The 20,695-nt window shown below is 33.1% G+C and overlaps 1 protein-coding gene and 1 non-coding gene across 2 annotated transcripts; both read right to left on the reverse strand.

Annotated features, from left to right (window-relative positions):
- Nucleotides 1-1,152: 1,152 nt before the first annotated feature.
- LOC115974693 (MLO-like protein 9) lies at nucleotides 1,153-7,421 on the reverse strand. The gene is made up of 15 exons (XM_031095172.1): nucleotides 6,936-7,421; nucleotides 6,331-6,388; nucleotides 5,884-6,092; nucleotides 4,525-4,641; nucleotides 4,200-4,257; nucleotides 4,004-4,092; nucleotides 3,618-3,692; nucleotides 3,447-3,535; nucleotides 3,257-3,306; nucleotides 3,078-3,118; nucleotides 2,830-3,003; nucleotides 2,525-2,560; nucleotides 2,379-2,446; nucleotides 2,111-2,171; nucleotides 1,153-1,855 (listed from the first exon to the last, which is right to left on the reverse strand). Exons 1-15 carry the CDS (start codon nucleotides 7,065-7,067, stop codon nucleotides 1,544-1,546), a joined length of 1,569 nt encoding a protein of 522 aa, XP_030951032.1. The 5' UTR covers nucleotides 7,068-7,421; the 3' UTR covers nucleotides 1,153-1,543.
- A 7,463-nt stretch (nucleotides 7,422-14,884) lies between these two features.
- Nucleotides 14,885-14,956, reverse strand: TRNAD-GUC. Its single transcript has one exon. It is a non-coding gene; the product is annotated as a tRNA-Asp (tRNA).
- Nucleotides 14,957-20,695: the final 5,739 nt, after the last annotated feature.

Consider the following 20,695-nt stretch of genomic DNA (forward strand, 5'->3'; position numbering starts at 1 on the left):
AAGAGGTAGAGAAGAGACATGTAAAAGTGTGCAAATTATATATATTAGCCAACGTGGCAGGTGAGTGGTGACATAGTGGTCGGGGTCTCGGGCCAACAAGACTTCACTTGCAGAGTGTCTTAGGTTCAAGTCACCCTTCCCCCACTAGTGAGTAGGGATGGCAATGGAGCGGGGTGAGGCGGGGCTGAAGGATGGGGTCTTCGTCCTCGTCCCGTATGGTTTTGTCTTGCCCCATCCCCGCCCCGCCCCGCATGATAGAGAAAACTTTCTCACCCTATCCCCGTCCCTTGGGGTCCTGCAAAGCCCCGTCCCATCCTGTAAAACTCTACTTTTTGTTAATTTGCCTTACAACTAGTACAATTTTTTTAATGAAACCTATTTCATTAATAAAAATATACTTGAAAGTACAACTAAATTTATCCCATCAAATCAAATCAATTTTTAGAAAAAATTGAATAATATATCCAAGAGTTTAACAAGACAATCATAAATTAAAAAAAAAAAAAAATTCTCATAGTATAACACAACAAAATAAAGGCAAAGAACCTTATTGGGTAGAATAAAATAAGCTAATAATGATATGTTTGTTTAAATAGTAGGGTTTTAGGGTATGAAAAATTTACAATTATAACCCTTAGCAATGCGGGGCGGGGCGGGGTGAGTCTAAAAAGTCTAAACCCATCCTCGTCCCGCCCCGTGGTGCGGGGCTAAAATCTTGCCTCATCTCCGCCCCACCACCTTTGCAGGGCAGAGAAAACCCATGCGGGGCGAAGTGGGGAGGGGCAGGTTAAGCGGGGCGGGAAAAAATTGCCATCCCTATTAGTGAGCGTGTTAGTGTCCATCTCCCTCTCGACTGCACCATACCCTATGCATTTTGTCTCTACCTGCAATCACATATACATGACACAAAATGATAGTAGAACGTGTAATCACCAGCTTGATCTTTCATTGTGTTGGCATGCATTTGCATTTGCTCGGTACGGAGCCTTTTGAACTGTCTTTTTAGCTAACCAATTATGAAACGCGACAGGTTCCTACTTATATAGTCTAATGAAAAAGCCAAGCCGTGCAACTTAATAATGTTAGCAAAATCATACACAGCCATTCCAACAGAGTATAAATGACATGGCAACCAAGTATGTAAATTGGAGAATATACTTTATCACCCATCAAACATGGTATGTAGTTTTTAGTTTTTACACGCAACAAAGGCTATAGTGTACAAGTAATAGAAGGTTGATGAACATGCGATTCAAGCGCACATTACAAAGCATGTAATAGCCTAATAGGAATAATAAAACTGTGAAGAACATTACATAGGAGTTCTCGACTTCTGGTTTCATAGTTGAGCTATGTTAAATCAATCACACAAAGATGCTTCTTAGCCTTGAGAGTTGCAGAAAATTTGCTTACTGTTTAATCAGTGTGAACGAAAATGCAACTTAATGGAGAAAACAATGACTCTACCACTGCCAATGGTGGCACTGAAGCAAGCCGCAACATCAACATTTTTCCTATCACATGGCGATCACTTTGGCTATAATCACGGTTCACTTAGTAAGTCGTGGTAGCCATCATTCTTAGTGGATTTTTGTTCCCTTGGAAGATCCACACTGGCCATGATGTTTGCTGTCATTTCAGGAGAAGATTTATCTGGTACCACAGCACACAATTGGCCATGAGGACATGCTCGAGGTGGGGATTGCACAGGTGAGTCACCGGGGCTTCCACCCAAAGTCCGCGGTGGAGATGATGCCCTCCCATCAGTCTTCTTCTTTACAGCCTTTTGATGCCACTGCTTTAGGGCCTTGGAAGTTTGTTCATCAAATATTGACCTCTTCATGGTTGATCCCATCTAAAATTGAAAAAAACAAAAAAGTAAGAATACAATTTTGAAAAAAATGTGTCTAGAAGATTGGTCACTTGTTGCCAGCATATATATTAGGTGAAAGCTATGTACAGGGTGATTGTCTCAGTCATCAATTATTACCAAAAACCAGACCATAATTATTACTTTTTCAAACTCAAAATCTTCAGTCTGTAAGTGGCTACTTATAGATTTCAACATGTATTTAATGTAAGTTAAGTTTGAATAGCAAAATGAGCATACCTGAGTAACAAGGGCATACAGTGGAAGTGTAATGTAGCTGCACATAAATTGAACTCCTACCCTGTCAGATTGGAAATTCAATTAAGTAATTTGGTCCAATGTCAATAATATGAATTAGGATGTTCATGAAGCACCTTCTAGGAAGAATGACATCTAAGAACCATTACAATGTCTTTAGGATCTCTTATATTGGTCTAATATAATAGTTGTATTAGATGATAATTCTTCCTTTGAGATGCTTCACACATATAAAAGAACCAAGACTCACCCGAGGAGAACTCTTAAAATTATAAGACCAAAATCCTCATGAAAACAAGATCTCAAGCCGAACTCATACTGCACCAAGACTATCCATTTAGAATTCCAGCAGTGAATATAAAATAGTTAGAAAGGGAATGGAGAGTGGTTTATTACCCATATCCAAAAGAAGTATGTTATCTCAAATGCATTCTGGACAAGTAACAGTCAGCTAGTTAGAAAATCTTCTTAAGTCTTGACATGGAAAAATGAAGAAGAAGGACGCTTATTTTCTCTCCAATATAAATATATATATACACACACATTTAACATTTGCACTGGTTCTCAAGACAAAAGCTTTTGTCTTTTTTCCTAAGACATTAAGCAAAACAAGCAGATATCTTCTACCAGGCTATGCAACTCTACCACATAGGTTACCTATGATATTTCATGTAAAAGAATAGGAGGTAACTTAGTAATACCTGGAATAAGACGAAATGGATGAGATAAAGAACTAATTGAGGCCAACCAAACCAAAAATGGCTGTCAGAGACTTGCACAAGAGGTATTCCTTGGACTACGGATTGCCTTTCTTTGATTTCAAGAGCCATTTTTGATATTATTCCTTGAAGCTTGGTCCCAACAGCTAATATCACCTTTAAACCACCCAATAATTAGCTCTTGAATTAAAAACCACATATTCAGATAATTTCTGTAATGAGTTTCTTACAAGCAGAGGAAGTATGGACAAACAAAACATAGCCTGCCATCCTGAAAAGGAAACAATCAATTATATCTTCGTTAATTTTGAGCACGAAATATGAAGATCACTTAATATTATTAAAGAAACTACTAACTACCAACTCCATTGCCTAAATTAAAAAAAGAAATAGAAGAAGAAAGACTAACCACTGACATTAATAAGCAGAAAGAAAACCACTGAAGCCCATAATAGTGGACTGCAAGCAGCATGAAGATCAAATTTAGAAAAATAATAAAGGAAATGGGGACATATGGAAAGGATTACTCACATGATCTCAACGTCAGGAAGGTGAATTGGTAACTAAGAACAGAAAATTAAAAAATATTGGCTGTTTACCTGATTCCCACAACTACCTTGAAGTCATCTTCTAATGACTTCTTGATATATTTTTGAAAGTCAAACTTACTTCCGGGTGCTAAATGAACCTATAAAAAAGAAATATTCAATTTATCAACAACTACCATATAAAGATGATCCTAAAACTCGTGTTGCACCGAAGAAACTCACAGTAACAAATCCATGTCGCATGGTCAAATAGTCAGCCCTACGAACAGATCTGAAGAACTGTCGCCAGAAGCAGACCTGAAAGATTGGAACATTCAAGCTTTGCATCAAGACATACAGATTCTAAAGCAAGGCCAGAAAAACTAAATCAGTTAGGAAAATTTCAAAGATGCTTGATTCAATTTCTTTCTTTTTTCTTTTTGAGGTTTAACTTCTCATTTGACTCAATGGTACAAAAAGAATTTTTTTTAAATAATATACACACTTAATTTTACACAGAAATTTAAAGCACAAGTGCAGAACATACTTCTAAAAGTACACTAGTGTACAATTGGCACCGTTTCCATATTCAAAGTAATTGAAAGCAGAGTCATAGACATATTTCTTACAAAGTAGAAGGAGATTGCTGTTTTAGTCCAGAAACTAGTGTGGTCTCTTACAAAGGATGTCTCATGAGTAAGCCTGAATCTTTGAGGATCTGAATAATAGGCACACACCCAATTCAGCACGAACGAAATTTTCCATGCTGACAATGTAATCTAGTAGCAACAAGCAGTAAATAATTATCATCTTTCACTAATATACCATTCAAGGTTTCATTTTCATGAATAATTTCCTTTTCCCAAACCTTCCACCCCCGTATCTGCCAAAAAAAAAAAGAGAATCATAATTAAACATCTAGTGTATTTTGATACCACCTATATATAATGAATATCAGCAGAGATAGCTCTTCAAAAGTGTGACACCATCCCCATGATGAACTGGAAGAGCAAATTCTATAAGTTTCTTCCCAGAGAATACTTTCTTCCTTGATCCAAACACCCTTGTGCCACATGCTTCCAGGTACTCATTATATGATGACTTAGGAACTACAATTAATAATTATAGACAAACCTGAATGTGTACCCACCTTTAATCTTCCAAGCGTCATCGTTATGGCACTGTATATCACGTGGAAGACAGCTAAAAAGAATATGAAGATGTGTAACTGATGCAAACCATTGACAGATATAAGCGGCACATAACCCTACATTATGATAAAGTAAGAATGGCATTAGTTGTTATGACCAGGAAAAGGAAAGAATGTGGACATTTAATAAATTGTACTTGAAACAATGACATCAGTCATTGGATTGAAAAGATAAAGCTGACAGTTGTTGTAATCTGCCTGACAGTGTATGATTAATTTTAGAATGTAAAAGGAGATAAAAAGATTGTGTCATGTTGTATGTAAATACATATCCTTTTAGAAAGTTACAGCGAGAAGCTAAGATTTTGATGGAAAAACATTAAAATTCAGATGTATGATGTTATTTTTATCTAATTAGTTAACACGGCCTTCCTGCACACCACAGATATATGTTCATTCTATCCCAACTATCATGGTCAACAGAAGTTGTGCTCCACATATTGGCATGGAGAAAGCCATGAAACTGAGAGCATAGGATCCTAGATCTTTTCAAATTCAACATACTCTCACCTTTAACACGTACACTTCTCACATCTGCAAGCTGGTTTTGATTATTTCAATAAAAATGACTGAAGGGAAGCATCACATGAAACTTTTCCTATTATATCACCTTTTAGGACCAGATAGTTTTCCCCAACTGCGTTGAGATCTGCTATTATATTTTCCTATCATTTCTCTTCCTCAATCTCACTTTTTAGCGTAGATAGATAGATACACCTTTTCTGTTATTATGCACATTTATTTCATGATAGCCAAGTTCCTGCTCTGTAAAGCATGTTAACCATATTGTATTACTAGGTGAAATTCCATTTTAACTTGTTTATAATATGATGGTTGTATCTAATAAATGCAATCCATCCAAAATCATTAGATCTAGAGACAAAATTATCCTCATTTTCTCTCATTGAACAACTAGATAAACCCCTGATTTTCATTGAATTTATCTCTACCATTATTAAACAGATAATGAATTAATAATGCCAATTCATAGAGCTCCATTACAACAAGGCAATGAACCTATGGACTGATGGAGTACTAACCCTACACACTTTAACTGAGGTTAAAAATAAACAAGATTTTGGTGAAGTCCATAACAAAGAATAAGGAATCTGTTTCTTTTTAATACCACATTCAGGTCCACTGACTTGGTGATCCTTTTTCTTGCTTTTTTTTTGGCAGGGTTCAAGGAATCAGTTAAGAACGACAGTTTCCTAGAATGAATAAGTTGCCCAATTGTGTGAAGGAACACTTCCTTTTTATTTGAGACTTAAAGTTACCTTCTCAGTAAGATAAACTTACCGCCTTGCAAGCTGGACCTTTGCTTTCAGCAGCTAGATATCTATGCTCATGCCATAGAAGCCTGCGATGTCCCCCCTCGGGTTCATTTCTTCCTCCTCTAAAGGGACAAGGTAACATGGTCTCTGAAATATCTACAGGAATACATATTCTAGCAATGTAGGTTTGCCCGAATGTCAAAATTAAAGAAATGAATCCTAAAACCATAAGCTCTGCAAAAATTAACCAGGAAGAGAAAGCTTGGTCAATATGAAAACATGGACAGAAATATTGTTAGTCAATTGTACTAATTCTAGCAATGTAGGTTTGCCCGGATGTCAAAATTAAAGAAATGAATCCTAAAACCATAAGCTCTGCAACAGAAATATTGGTAGTCAATTGGGCAGACCAAAAACTAATGGAAATACATATAAATAAAAAAACACTAAGAAACAGGGTTGGTGCTTTTACCGCCTTTAATTTTCTCAAGAGCTTCAACCAAAGCGTCCTTTTTCCTTTTTTGAAACCACTGAAAGAAGAGCAACATATCAAGTTCTCTAAGATGTTACTTACTGGGGAGGAAAAACAAACGACTGAACATGGTGGCATGTTATTGGGTTTCAATTTTAGGGAAATCACAAGAAAGCAAGCAAGCAAGTCATATAATATAATGCTAGACCATTCCAATTCTTCTAAGTTCGTCCAGACTCAAAATTTCCCTAAGTGCTTCAACCATGTCCAAGAATTATTTTTCCAAATCAAGACCATCCAATAACCAAAAAACAAATCCAAAACTTAAATCACACAACATTCATGTTTCATATTATTGCACGAAACTAAAAAACAGAAGAAGAAGAAGCATTTCTTTCATTATAAGAACCAAAACCAAAAGGTTTCTTGGTATGATGATAAAAAAAAAAAAAAAAAAAAAAATTACGCCATAAATTCAAATTCAACTCCCATCGTTTCTATCAAAAAAATGAAAGTACCCCCCAAAAAAAAAGACATTCACTCGTGAATCCTTTTGACCCCAATGAGATCACAAGAAAAAAGATTTGAGAATACATAAACCTTACCAGTCCAAGCTTATGAATAGCTTCTTCCAATAGTATAGAAATCACAATGAGGACGGCACAAACTGCGGCAACAGCCCACGTGGGCGTCTGATCAAGCTCTTTGGCACCTCCGCCTTCTCCACCTCCGGCCATTTTATAACTCCCAAACAAGCTCCTTAACTATGAACAATGATCGAAAGAACAACAGCAACAACAACAACAACAGAAAATCTACCTATGCATGCATTCCAACAATGACACATTCGATTTCAAGATTCAGTTAGACAAGGCATTCTGTGAAGGACGGTTTGGTTTCTTTTTAATTTTTGGTTTGTTGTAACGGTATTGAAACCGGAATGTACGGAGAGACAAGAGTGGCAGTTGGGGTTGGAGATTGCCCGTTTCTTTCAGATATAATTTTGAGTTTGCCATTGGTTGAACTGGTTTATCTTTAACAGATCAACAGACGACAATACTAAATTTGCTAAAAATGACTATTTTTGATAATCTTCGATTTTCTCTATTATTATATAAAAGGTATTCATGTTTGTTCAGATACGAGAAAAGGGCGCTCTTGACCATAACAAGAAAAAAAGAAAAAAAATATATTAAAAAGAAAAGGGCGTTAGTAAACAATGGTTACAACGCGTACAATTGTTACAAAATAAGGAATTTTAACACAGTCTACCAATCTTCAAAAGGAAACTTTACACACATATATATTTAAGGTTAGATTAAAAAAAATAAATCTGAGTGACCCAAACCCAATCTAAGTATGGCTACTTACCCAAAACCCAAGTCCATTAGATCAATCAAATTAGTATTTTTTAATAATAGGAATCAAATTAGTATGGATGCCATTTCACAAAAAATATATATATATATATATATATATATATTTTGATGCTTTATTACGCCATCTTTTATAAGATCACTCATAGACCTTACATATGGGAATCAAATTGCATATCATTCTAATATTTTATACGTATATAAAAATATTAATATTTAAAAAATATCATTCTAGCTTAGAATTCGAAAAACCCTAATTCTTATTATTTTATCCTTCCCAAACCAAACACAAATCTCCCTTTCTCATTTTCCCCCAAAACCCCAGCTCTTTAACTCGTGACCAATCCAAACCACACCGTGGGTCCAAGAATTTGATCCTAATAAATAAAGTTTGTTTGGTTTTGACAAGGATTTTCAACAAATCAAGAACTATGGTGATGGCTACACTATGTGACGATATCCTCCTTGAAATATTTTCAGGTTTGCCAATCAAATATTTGTTCAGGTTGAAGTGTGTTAGTCAACGTTTTAATCAAATCATCAATTCCATCATCTCTGATCCTAAGTTGTTGCCAACACATGATCATGCTCTTGGCCTCGAATCTGTCCATGGTTTCTTTCACTTTTCGTTTCATAGTCCACAAAACATAAGGTACCTTTCTCTTCATCCTCAACACCACTCCCTTAACAGTTCTATCAGGCCTATTTCTAAACATCAAATTGTTGATTCTTGTGATGGTATTCTTTTACTCAAAGTCTCAATATACTACAAACCAATCTCTTTAGTCTTTATAACCCAACAATAAAGAAATACCATTATATTCTGAAACCAACAGAATGGTTGCCAAATGTTAAGCAAAATATTGAGTTGGCTTATGATCATTCTAGTGCTTTATAACATATATTTTAATAAAAGAAGCTTTGACAGAGTCTCCTTTATTGATCATTAAAGAAAATATTAATTGTGGTAATTTTTTGAATAATGACAGATTTAATTTCCTAACAGACAGAATTAATTATAATCCCTTGATAGATTTTCCTATTCATGAAAGAATTTACGAAGAAACTTTATTTCACATATTCCCACAAGATAAGATATATAGTAGTACATGTATGAATAGAATCATACTAGATTTTAGAAATATTTTGAATCTCAATTACTTTAACAGATCCCATCATGACTACTCTAATACTGTTGCTACTCAGCAAGAGCACAAAAGTGTACAAAGAAAAGTTTGTTTTATAAATGCTTTTCTTGTTTTTCATATAAAACATTTCAAAAGAATTTCACAAAAAGACATTGACAAAAGAATTTCAAAAATAAATTTTAAAGAAGCTTTGCAAGAAAATATTTACTTAAACATAATCTTTTTCCCAAAACACAATTGTAGACTACCATGAGTAAAAGATTCTCTCAGAAAGACAAGGGCAAGGCACTAGCGGTGCAACCCAGAGGTATCCGAAAGCTTTCAGTAAAAATTTCGGATATGCATGAAGGCGTCTCGTTAGAGACAATATCCCTTCAAGATACGTTGCTAGTAGAGGCAATGTATTCATGTGGTGAGAAAAGTGTAATTCTGCAAAAAGTGCCCAACACTGATCTCATGTTTCAAGACAGAGAATTTACAGACCTTCCTTTTCATATTAAACTACTTTTTGATAATTTACAAGCAGCCTTTACCTTCAGACAGAAACCCTTTACAGATTTTACTTTTGTAATCTTGTAACTCTTCAGACAGTGTTTATTTTCAAAGCTTGTAAGAAAGACAGAAGTTTTCAGTTTTAATCAAAGACAAAAGTATTTTCAAGTAAGATTTTATTTGTTTCAGTTTTCATATTCCATACTTTGTTTTAATCTATTTTAACTATATCTATTTTGCTATTATCTTCTTTATCAACTATTTTATCATTGTTTATGCTTCCATATTACTGTTATGCTCTCTCCTGGGTAGTTAATGGTATCAGAGCAATGGATGGTAGGTGTATGAGTTTTATTTCTTTGCAATTAAGAGGTTACTAGGAATTTTATTACTACATAGCCACTACTTGCTCCTTGTTAGCGTTGGTCAGCCTAAAGACTCATTGGCAAACCATAGTTTCACGTTGGTCAGCCCCTTTGTTGTAGCCGACGGACAAGCGTTGTTTGGGTGGTTCCGCAATGGAGTTTCCCGAGGAGGTAGTCCCGATAGTAAGGATACCAGTGGTTAGTAATAGTTCCGCCAGTAATTATTAATTGCTTAGAAAGAGAATAAATACATTTATCAGCTCATCATTTGTTTGCTTGTTCACACTTAGGCTAGGCACACACTAATTTGAAACATGAACTATGATGATATAGATTATGATGAAGGTTATAGCATGAAAGATATAGATGATAATTGGTCTAATAATGATATGGATTATGAAACAGATTTTGATTTTGACAGTGAAATTGATGATTATAATTATAATGGTAACAAAAATAATTGGAGTACTTTAACAAAAGATAAAATCAACCGACAGACTAATAAAAATAATGATAGTTTTTTAGATAGAATTAATAGAAAATTAGAATCTTTAGAAAATATTGACAGATCTGATATATATACTAAAGTTGAAAAGAAAAATGATAGTTTTTTGGACCTCTATGAAAGAATGAAAGCTTTAAATTCACCTTTGAAAAAAGAAATAGAATTGGAACCCCATCATAGATCATCTTTTACAGAAACTATGACAGATAATTGATATATAAATAGTAATTCAAAAGAAGTTGTAGATAAGAATTTACAGACATTAAAAGCAACTGACAGATTAGTTGACGAAGAAACTGGCCCTATTAAGGAAAGAGTAACACGTATAAAAGATAGAAGTACTATAGAAAGTGTCAGAGATATAATAAACGAAGACAAAGAAAGAGGTAAGATAAGGAAAGGCACAGTAAAGGAAATGATAGAAAACATAGAAAGACAAAAGTTAAAGACAAATAATGAAGAAAGAGTAAAAGAAAATAACACTCTTAAAGAATCTCTAAGTCAGAAGTTAAAAGAAGAAATGACTAATACTATAGTACAAGACAAAACAAATAAAATCTATTTCTGTCTTTAAAAATGACAAACTTGTTTCAGCTTTATAGATTCTTCTTTCGTTGATATCTGTTAAAATAGTAACTTTTTTGGAAGAGTGTTTTTCTTTCAAGACAGGTGGTACAATGAATCTAAAGAATATATCTTTTCCCAATACATTAGTTTTAATTCCTTCATCTGTCACTAAAAAGGGATAAATTAAAGCTGTGGTTGCACGATTTTCTTGGCCCAAATTCTAATGATCAGGCTTTGACCCAAGACGCAACCCACAATGAATGTTCGTAGAGAATGGGTGAAAGAACTTGGCTTCAGTGAGCCTGTTCGGTCGAATGCATGGATAAGGTGGTTGCAGAAGATAAAAGACACGGGGAAGATTTCTCAAGTCTCCTTATATTCCTTTTCTCTTTAGGTCTTCATACAGTTTTTTCCGTCCCCTTCTTTGGGGGACTGTATTACATTATATAGCTCTCCTTCTTTCATCTAAACCTTACACCTGTTGATCATCTAAGCATCCACTTGAGCGCCTGTCCCATCAGCCGCCCTCACCAGTCCCTTTGTGAGTTGCAGAGGCCAAGGCGGTACTGTTCAGGGGTCTTTTCCTCATTAATGCGGCCAAGAGGTTGGTTGGGGCGCGATTAATGTGGTGGTAGCTTTTCGAGGGATATTTTGGATTTTATTCATTTTATATGTCTGGAGGGTGAACTGAATTGGTTGGGGATGGCTCTTGGTCTGGGCTTCGTGATATCCGAGGAGGAGTTTCTCCTCGGATAGGCTTCTTGGGCGTTGCTGGGATTGAGTAACGCTTCATGTGTGGCCTCTCCTCGGAAAGGAAGCTCCTCGGATGGGCCTGGATTTGGAGTGGCCCATTATTTTTGGGCCGGGCCCCACAAAAGCCATAAAAGGAGTTCCTAAAATAATTTTAGAAGGAAGGTTTTTAATTAAAACAAAGGCTGTCTCAAAATATATTTCATCATGGCATATATGAACATTAGGTATTTTATAATTAATCATTAGTTTTTCTCCATTGGCCTGAATTAATCTTTCAGATGATTTTTCATAATACTTTAAGGGTATTAATCCTTCTTGTGTACAATTCATGTCAGCAATTCATGTCAGCACCTAAATCTATTAAAGCAATTTCTGTCAAAGAAAACTCTTTATTAATTACTAAAGTAATTTCTGTATGTCATTTTTTGAAAATTACTCTGTCAATTAAACTTAAGAAATTCTGTCTATCAAATTTATTATTATTGTTTGAAACATTAATATCTGCAACCTCTTTATCTGTGGGAGGATTAGGGGGGTCTATCATGGGTTTAGAAAATTCTTTTAAATTTGTTATTTCTACAATATTATGTTCATTTATGTCCGTCGAATTTTCTTTTTTAATTTCTTTTATTTCTTGTTTTACTATTTTTGCTTGTGTCATTAAGTCTTGTAGAGCTACTGGTTTCATCTCTATACCATCTTGTTTTATTTTCATTTTTACCTTTTCTTTCTTGTCTTTTTCTTTCTTGGCTTTTTCTTCTTTTCTACAATCCGTAACATGGTGTCCATATTTCCTACACCTAATACAAGCAATAGGTATTTCTATAGAATCTTTCAATTTTAATAAATATTCTTTCTTGTCTTTATGGTAATTTGGTAGATTTTCTATTAGTTTCATTATTATGTCTTTTTGTTTTCTTTTTCTTTTATTAATTTTAAGTGGGTTGGTTGATTTTATCTCTACCTTTTTCTTTACTTGATCTATCTCTTTTTGCTTAACATTAAATATTTCCATTAATTCATTTATTATATCTTTCTCAAATTCTAATTTACTAATTTGTTTAACAATTTTATTATGTCTGTCATATTGTTTTTTAGTATGCCCATATTTTTTGCATTTATGACAAATAGTATTATTAACATGTCTATCAATTTTCTCATTATCTGATAACTCAGTAGTATTTAAAACTGTTATATATCTTTTTTTGTCTATCTGTAAAGGTGTATTTAAAATTTTCATTTTTTTAGTTAATTCTGTCCAACTATCATTTTGGGTATCTATTATAGATTTTTCAATTAATTCTAGTCTTTCATCAATTCTTTCCCTTAAACTATTACACTTCTTGTCTTTTCTATTGACTACTTTCACTATTTCCTCTTTTGCTTTTACTACACTATCACTATTTGCCTTTTCTTTTAAATTACCATAATTGTTTTTCCTTCCTTTGTTGACTATCTCTCTTTCATGTCTTATCTTTTCTTCTACTTCTATCTTCCTACGTAGAGATTCTTTATTACTATTTGTTTTTGGTTTTTGCATGTCCTTTATTATCACTTTCCCTACATCTTCACTATTCTGTTTTTCAAACATTTCTTTTTTTATTATTATCTATTAGCTTCTCATGTAGAGATTCTTTCTTGCTTGTCTCTATTAGGCTCTTTTGTCTATCTGTATTTAGCTTTTTACATATAATTTGTACTGAACTAGAAACTTCTTTGTTGTGTTTGATTTGAAAGAAAACAAGCCAAAAATCATAAGCAAGCCCCGTTTTCTTGATAAGTTCAAAGATGACATGTGGTTTGGAGTTACAAGGGGTTCAATTAATATAGTACGTATTTTAAGGACACAGATCGTCGTCTTTGTACTACTTGATTATGAAAAAGGTGAATGGGGGTGTGTTAGAATCAGAATCAGTCCTTGGCCACTAAAGAGCGTGTTCAATGGCTTCTGTCCCATCTTTTTTGATGGGGAGTGGATTGTTTTGCAGAGCCGAGGGGTAGTGAAAGAAATTTATTCATATAATGTGAGTTTGTATAAGTGGAACAAGATAGGAGATTTTCTAGATTCTAAGGATGGAATGCACGAGTACATTCCTTTTATACCTTCTTTAGCATGGTTGGACCGTGCCGCGTTGAATAATAATCATGTGGAAGAAATTCACTCCAATACTAGGTTTGAACACTTTTGGCCAGTGGTTTTGAGAACAAGAACAAGAAAAAGAATAAGATTAATTTCTCAAGTTCCATTGGACAGCAGATCAAAAAGAGTGATCAGAAAACCAGCACGGTTTAATGATTATTGCAGTGATTTCTCTGATGTTGAGTAATGTATTTTGTTGATATGTTTCTTTAATGTCTCATTTTGTTACTTCTCAAACTAGTTACTTCTTTTTTAAGCCAAGTTTCTTATTTATCAGGATAAAGTTTTACATTTGCCTTTCACTTTCTTTTTTTTATATCAAGATACAGATCTGCCTTTCACCTTCACAAATTCTATTGTGAAGTCTATGACAAACACCCCAGTCCCCTTAGCACCAAGGGGGGGAAAATGTATCAACTATAATCGAATGCAAATTCCTAAATGTATAAATTGATTTGCCTTTACCAAAAAAAAAAAAAAATCATACACTATGAGCAGCACACAATGTAAGCAGATATGTTTTCTAAAATTTTTGGAAGTTTCTTCATTTTTGTAAATTCAGAGATTTAGGAAGTTAACTTACTGCATAAGCTGGCAAGTAATACTAAAAACAAAACTCCATCTTTGCTATAAATAACAACATAATTAGCTGCAAGTCTTTACATAATGCAGAAATGTACTAGGTTCAGGAATCGTGACATCCTGAAGCAAGAAATGTAATTATAGATGATATTGTGTCAATTATTTGGATAACAAAACAAAGAAATTGGGGTTCTTGACCTTATCAATGATAAGGTTGTTGTATGACACACTGGCACACGTGCAATACTTTCAATATTGTTGGGTTCATCACTGTGATTTGAATAAACACAAGAGCATAATATGTATTCTAGTCTCAATGGTATAAGCAACCTACAACTACAACAATTGCAAAGTTGACTGGTATTTAAAAAATAAAGCTTTAATTCGAATAAAATGAAGATAGAAGGATAAAAATAAAGCTTTATTAATCTTAAAGCACCAGTTGGGCATTTCAGCAAACACATGGTGGGCATCTCCAAAATATCAATGAGACCATGCAAAGCACAAAGAAAAAGTTGAGAATTCATACGGAGTTGTGGGAGCGTAATGAGAAATGGTATGTGGAGTTGTGCAAAGCACTGCAGGCTCGAGCAGTAAAAAGAAAATGACCAAAGAAAACAAAAATTCGCCGTTGCCGGGGATCGAACCCGGGTCACCCGCGTGACAGGCGGGAATACTCACCACTATACTACAACGACTTGGATTGCTAACGTCATTTCTTAAATAAGTAAATAGTGTATATGCCTTCTTTATGGAATGAGGCCAAATCCAAATTGAACAGGTATCTCAACGCATATAATACATGTATGACGTATCCTTCCAATGTGGATCCCTTATAGATGTGGAGACCATGCACTCTAAGACAAATATATGATATATATTTTAATTTGGATACATGAGATAATCATTATGTCAATCCATATTAAGCTCCCACAAATAAAAAATGAATTTTTTTTACTATAAAATCAAATCTTGGAAAGTTTTTGATTGGTCAAAACAGTTGAATTTTTTTTTTTTTTTTTTAAAGAAAGAAAGTGTAAACGTTTTCAATAATTTAGATATCAAAGAAAGAATTTTTTAAAATTTAGGAAAAAAAAAACTTTAAGTAAAATATAGAGATGAAAACAATATTTTAAACTTTAAAAAATTAATCATTTTTAGATAATTGGCTCTTTCTCATGTACCTAGTTATGGTTCTGATAAATAAGTTACATGATTTTTTTTCATGCAATGAACATCATTAATAAATATATTTTATATAACTTCAAATATCTACATGGATCAAAATTTTTATTCACAACATGAATATTATGTATGCAACTAGAAAATCAACCTTAAATGCATTTATTTTTTTGAAATACACATTTTTACTTGTTCAAAAAAAAGAAAAAGAAAGAGTAAAATACAATAACCACCTTGAGATTGTTAAATGTTATGCTTTGATTCATGTTACTTATTTATTTTTTAAATATAAAACTAATCTTGGTTTAGTTAATAATAATTACTAATTCATCAAGTTATAATTTTTTTTTGGGGGTAAAATATAGAGTTCGTATGTATTTAGAAAATCCTAAACCCTAATTATGTCTCTATATATATAGATGTTGTGATACAGAAACCCAGACGACACCGAAACCTAGACTCTTCTCTCTTTAATTGTACAGAGGTTTTTTTCCCCCTAACGCACAGCTAAAACAATGGAAGACCTATGCGACAATCTTCTCGATGATATTCTTTTCCGTTTGCCTCTTAAGTCCGTGGTCACGTGCAAAAGCATAAGCAAGAGGTTCAACACCTTCATCTCCGACCCTGGGTTTGAAGCGAAACTGTTTCTTCGATATTCTTGTATATTTCATAGCTCACATGACTGGACTGAATTCTACTTCAAAGTTCCTCTCTATCCTCCCAATTCTGACAAAGAAACCGAGAGTTCTGTGACACTACCTCGCTGTTTCAAACTCTTAGCTTATTGTAGTGGCCTGCTTCTCTTACGTCTCTCGAAAAAAAAGTTTTTTAGTTTTAAACCCCGTTACCAAAAGACACCAATTCATAGAAAATAAAAAAATCCATGTTGCTATCTGGTTGGCTGTGGAACCAATCTCTTCCTCCTTGCACCGCTACAAGGTTGTTTGTATTAGAAAATTACCCAGAGATGATACCTATCAATTTGAGATATTCTCATCCGACATATTGTCATGGAGAAAATCCTCGACAAAATTTACTTCCAAGAGTTATAACTTCTCCGATGCTCTACCAATCTATTCTCACGGGTCGTTACATTGGATTAGGAAGTGCAATGATATCCTTGCCTTTCATGTGAAAAAAAGAGAGGCTAGGATCATCGAACTTCCTCGAAACCTACCACTTCCATTCCTGAATTGGACATCATGGTTCGGAGTAGTAAATGGTTTACTTACCATCATCTCAACTTCAAGAGAAGAAATCTCGGTTTGGATCCTCAGTGATTACAAGAACGTTGAGTGGGTGCTTAAAACCCGAATTACAAATATATTAAATAGTGAATGGTCAATAAGGATTCCCAGCTTCTATGATGGTAAGCGACTTATTATGCTTCAACGAAAGCTAGGGGAAGATGGAGAGGTTGGTATGTATGATATTGCAACCGATAAGTGGAGGAAGATTGGAATGTCATGCCGTGCTCTGGATAGAAACCGAGCTTTTGTTCCTTTTGTTCCTTCTTTAGCAGAGATTAAAACTAGGATGTGGCCGGATGTACCAACTCCAGTTGTTCAAAGCATTGACAACCTCTCGCTGCTCGTTTCTTTTAAAGGTAGTGATAGTGCATGAAATATAAAATATTCTTATATTTGCATATGTTTTATAAGTAATTGAGAATTAGCATTTTTTTTTTAATTTATTTTTTATAAGTAATTGAGAATTTACATGCTGATGGGTTTTATTTGATGCAAGAAGGATGTACAGAAAGACTCATACCCAAAGACCTATAAGATGTGGAGAAGACTAATCCATTCAAGAAAGAAGCTAATTGGAGTAAAAAAAAAAGTCAAATTTTAGAATTAGGATTTTCTGCGTATCTCAGTAATTCAAGTTGGGTTGGAAAGATAACTCAAAAGACTACAACTTTGTAGTTCAACATGGACCTGAAAATCTTATGAATTTAATTTCCAATCTAAATTTTCTTATTCTTTTAGGGTTTACTCCTTGTTTGACATGTATTAATGGTCCGTTTGTATTGAGGGGGAGTAGAGTCGAGTAGAATAAAATTAACCTAAAATTAACTTATTTTCAGCTAACTTTACTCTACTTATCCTCTCTCCCTCCTCAATTCAAACAGACCCTAAAAGTGTGTTCTTTCAACACAATGATTATTCCTATCTCTATTTCATTTTATTTGTTTAGTTTAATGTTTAGTATTTTAATTTTGTGCTTTCTTTCAATTACTATGAGTAGCTAAATTTTTAATTAAAATTTTGAGGATAATAATTTGTATTTATTTATGAGATTTGATTTTTTTTTTAATGATTTAATTGTTTTTGCTTCATTTCAATTGACAAAGATAGTATTCTGAATATGCGTTCAATAATGTTTTTCTCATGATTTAGGGTAATCTTAATCAACTGAATGCTTAGTTTATTATTTCTTGATTTTAAAATTGAATATCTCTTGTGATTTGTTAAATTTTTTTGTAATTGATACAATTGATGATTTGATTTTATATTGTATAAAGCAAAGAAACACATACTTTAGATTTTAATGCTAATATCTCAAATTGAATTCTAAATTATCACATAGTTTATAGTTTGGTAAAAAAAAAAAAAATAATAATCATGAATATAGCATATATGAATTAACAAGAAGTCTCCAAAATCTTAATTCCATTCTCTTAATGGTTTACATCTTTTTACTGCTTTAATAATCTCTTTGTTTAGTTTGATTTAATTTTAAAATAACCAATCTTCATTGAGCTAGATTAAGGATTATTTGGTTAAAATTTGATTAATTTTCCTACGTTGATACAAGTCTTTGTGCATTCAATCTTATGCTTGTTAAATTATACTTTGGTACGATTTATGTATTTGCAATTATTTATAAATTTCATAAATAGCTTAATTTTATGTTGGAAATAGGCTGTTTCTTCCCTCCCCCCCCCCCCCCCCTCAAGAAAATAGACTATTTCTAATGTTTTTGTTTCTTTGCCTTTAAATTTAGAAAATTGGCCTTGAAGACTATTGTTAATGTGGGGAAATTACACCACCCTAAACTATACCCCATATTATATCATAAGCTTTTCGAATGTATATTTTGCACCCTAAACTATAACCCTTGTTACACTTGGCACCCTAACGTTTAGTTTGTTATTAACATGGATGAACATTCAAGGTTTAGGATGTAGATTGTAGTTAGAAGTATAGTTTAGGGTGGTAAAATTTAATTTATACTTTATTTTTAAAGCATTGAGAAGAGGAAAAATGAAGTCTTTTCACGTGATGCCATATTTTTCATTCCAAGTTAACAATAAACTAGATGTTAGGGTGCAAAGCGTAACAGGGATCACAGCCTGGGTGCAAATCGTGCATTCGAAAGGTTTATGGTGCAAAGTGTAATCAATGTTATAATTTAGGGTGGTAAAGTGTAATTTTCCCTTGTTAATGCATCCACCTTTCCAAAAATAAAAAATCCATTTTAAAAAAGTAATCTTGGTTTAAACGTTTAGGATCTGTTTGGATACCGCTTATTGCTGAAAACTGAAGACTGAAAATACTGTAGCAAAATAATTTTTAAATGTGTGAATAGTGCCGTGGGACCTAGTTTTAACTTAACAGTTGTTGAAATCTGTACTTGCGGATCCCGTGAACCGTGCGCAGGACCCACAGAAAATACGCCAAATGCCAAACACAGGAAGTTTCAATGCAATCCAAACTTAACCTTAGTTACTAATAAATAATAATTCATCAAGTTAAGTGGTGGATCCATATTTATTTTAATTTGTGAAGGGTGATATTATTTAGCAACCTAATTATTATAATTAATGTTGCAATAGTATATTTCATAAATTAGGTGAAACTCGGTGGAGTTGCCACCATTTTTACATAACACATCCTTAGGGCATTTGCATCAACTTATGCATATATTCATGTCTATTTCAATATAAAAACCTATTTATTCTATTTTATATACCTACTTTACAAAACATCATATATTATATTATCTATTTTACATTATATTTCATTAAAATATCAAATTTTCTTGATTTTTTAATTGTTTTTCTTTCTTCATACACAACCACCATCTACTCTCTTCCTTTATCTTTGGAATACATAAAGAAAGAATAAAAAACTATTTGCAAAATTAATATTGTCAATGTAACTTTACACAATTACTGTAGCAAACTTGTAAATTTATACAATTATACACTGATTGATTTTGGTCATATTTGGATAAAAATGTGTAAATTTTACATATATATTTTTTTTATTATACACACATTGATGTGAGCGCTCTTAAGTGTTATATCAATTTGTTTGGGTTTAAAAAAAAAAAAATCAAATCAAATGATAGTGTTTTGGTCATAATTCAAATTCAAAAAAATTCAATGTGTTTGACATTTTGGTTGTTTGCTATTTAGGATCAAATTTAATACTGAGTTAAATCATATATGATTTTTGGAATTTTTTAAAAAGAAATATGGAGTTTCATTTTGATTGATAATTGAGTAGAAATATATTACAAAGAATTATTTTGCACTTTTTTTTTTAATTTATATTTTGTTGGTACTAAATACTTGTTAATTGAGATTTTCATGTACGTATTACTTTAGTTTTGAATCTAAATATATCTTATTGTTAAATTTGGAAAAAAAAAATTTATTCACACTTTGACCCCGCAAAAATAAGTCCTAGCTAGTTTGTACATGCTTAGTGCTTGCATAATACAAAGTTCCTAATAGATATACCAATACATACCCTCTTCTTATTTATTTTTTTTTTTTGATAACTACATACCGGCCGTCTTCTTATTGATACACATTCTTCATTTTATAATAACAGCCCTCCTAATTTAATGGCTTCATAAGAGAATAAAAAATACCTTATTTTTTCCTAATAAAAATATCCTTATTAGACATTAACGAAGATTAGAAGGAAATAATTATATTAAAACGACACGTGTCATAAAATGGTTGGTGTCCATTATATGGGAAATTCACGGTGAGATAGAAGATTTGATCATCTTGGAGTTTCTAAACCCTAATTATGTGATAGAGTTGGTATGTATCTAGGAAATCCTAAACCTATTCTAATTATGTGATAGTGTATTCGTATGTATTTAGGAAATCCTAAACCCTAATTATGTGACTCTCTATATATGTTGTGATAGAGAAATCCAGGCGGCACCGAACCCTTCTTCTCTCTTCTATTGCGCTGCGTCTATAGAGCTTAAGGTAATCTTTCTCTTTC

This window comes from Quercus lobata, chromosome 2 (assembly GCF_001633185.2).
Source record: "Quercus lobata isolate SW786 chromosome 2, ValleyOak3.0 Primary Assembly, whole genome shotgun sequence".
In the NCBI taxonomy this organism is placed as follows: domain Eukaryota; kingdom Viridiplantae; phylum Streptophyta; class Magnoliopsida; order Fagales; family Fagaceae; genus Quercus; species Quercus lobata.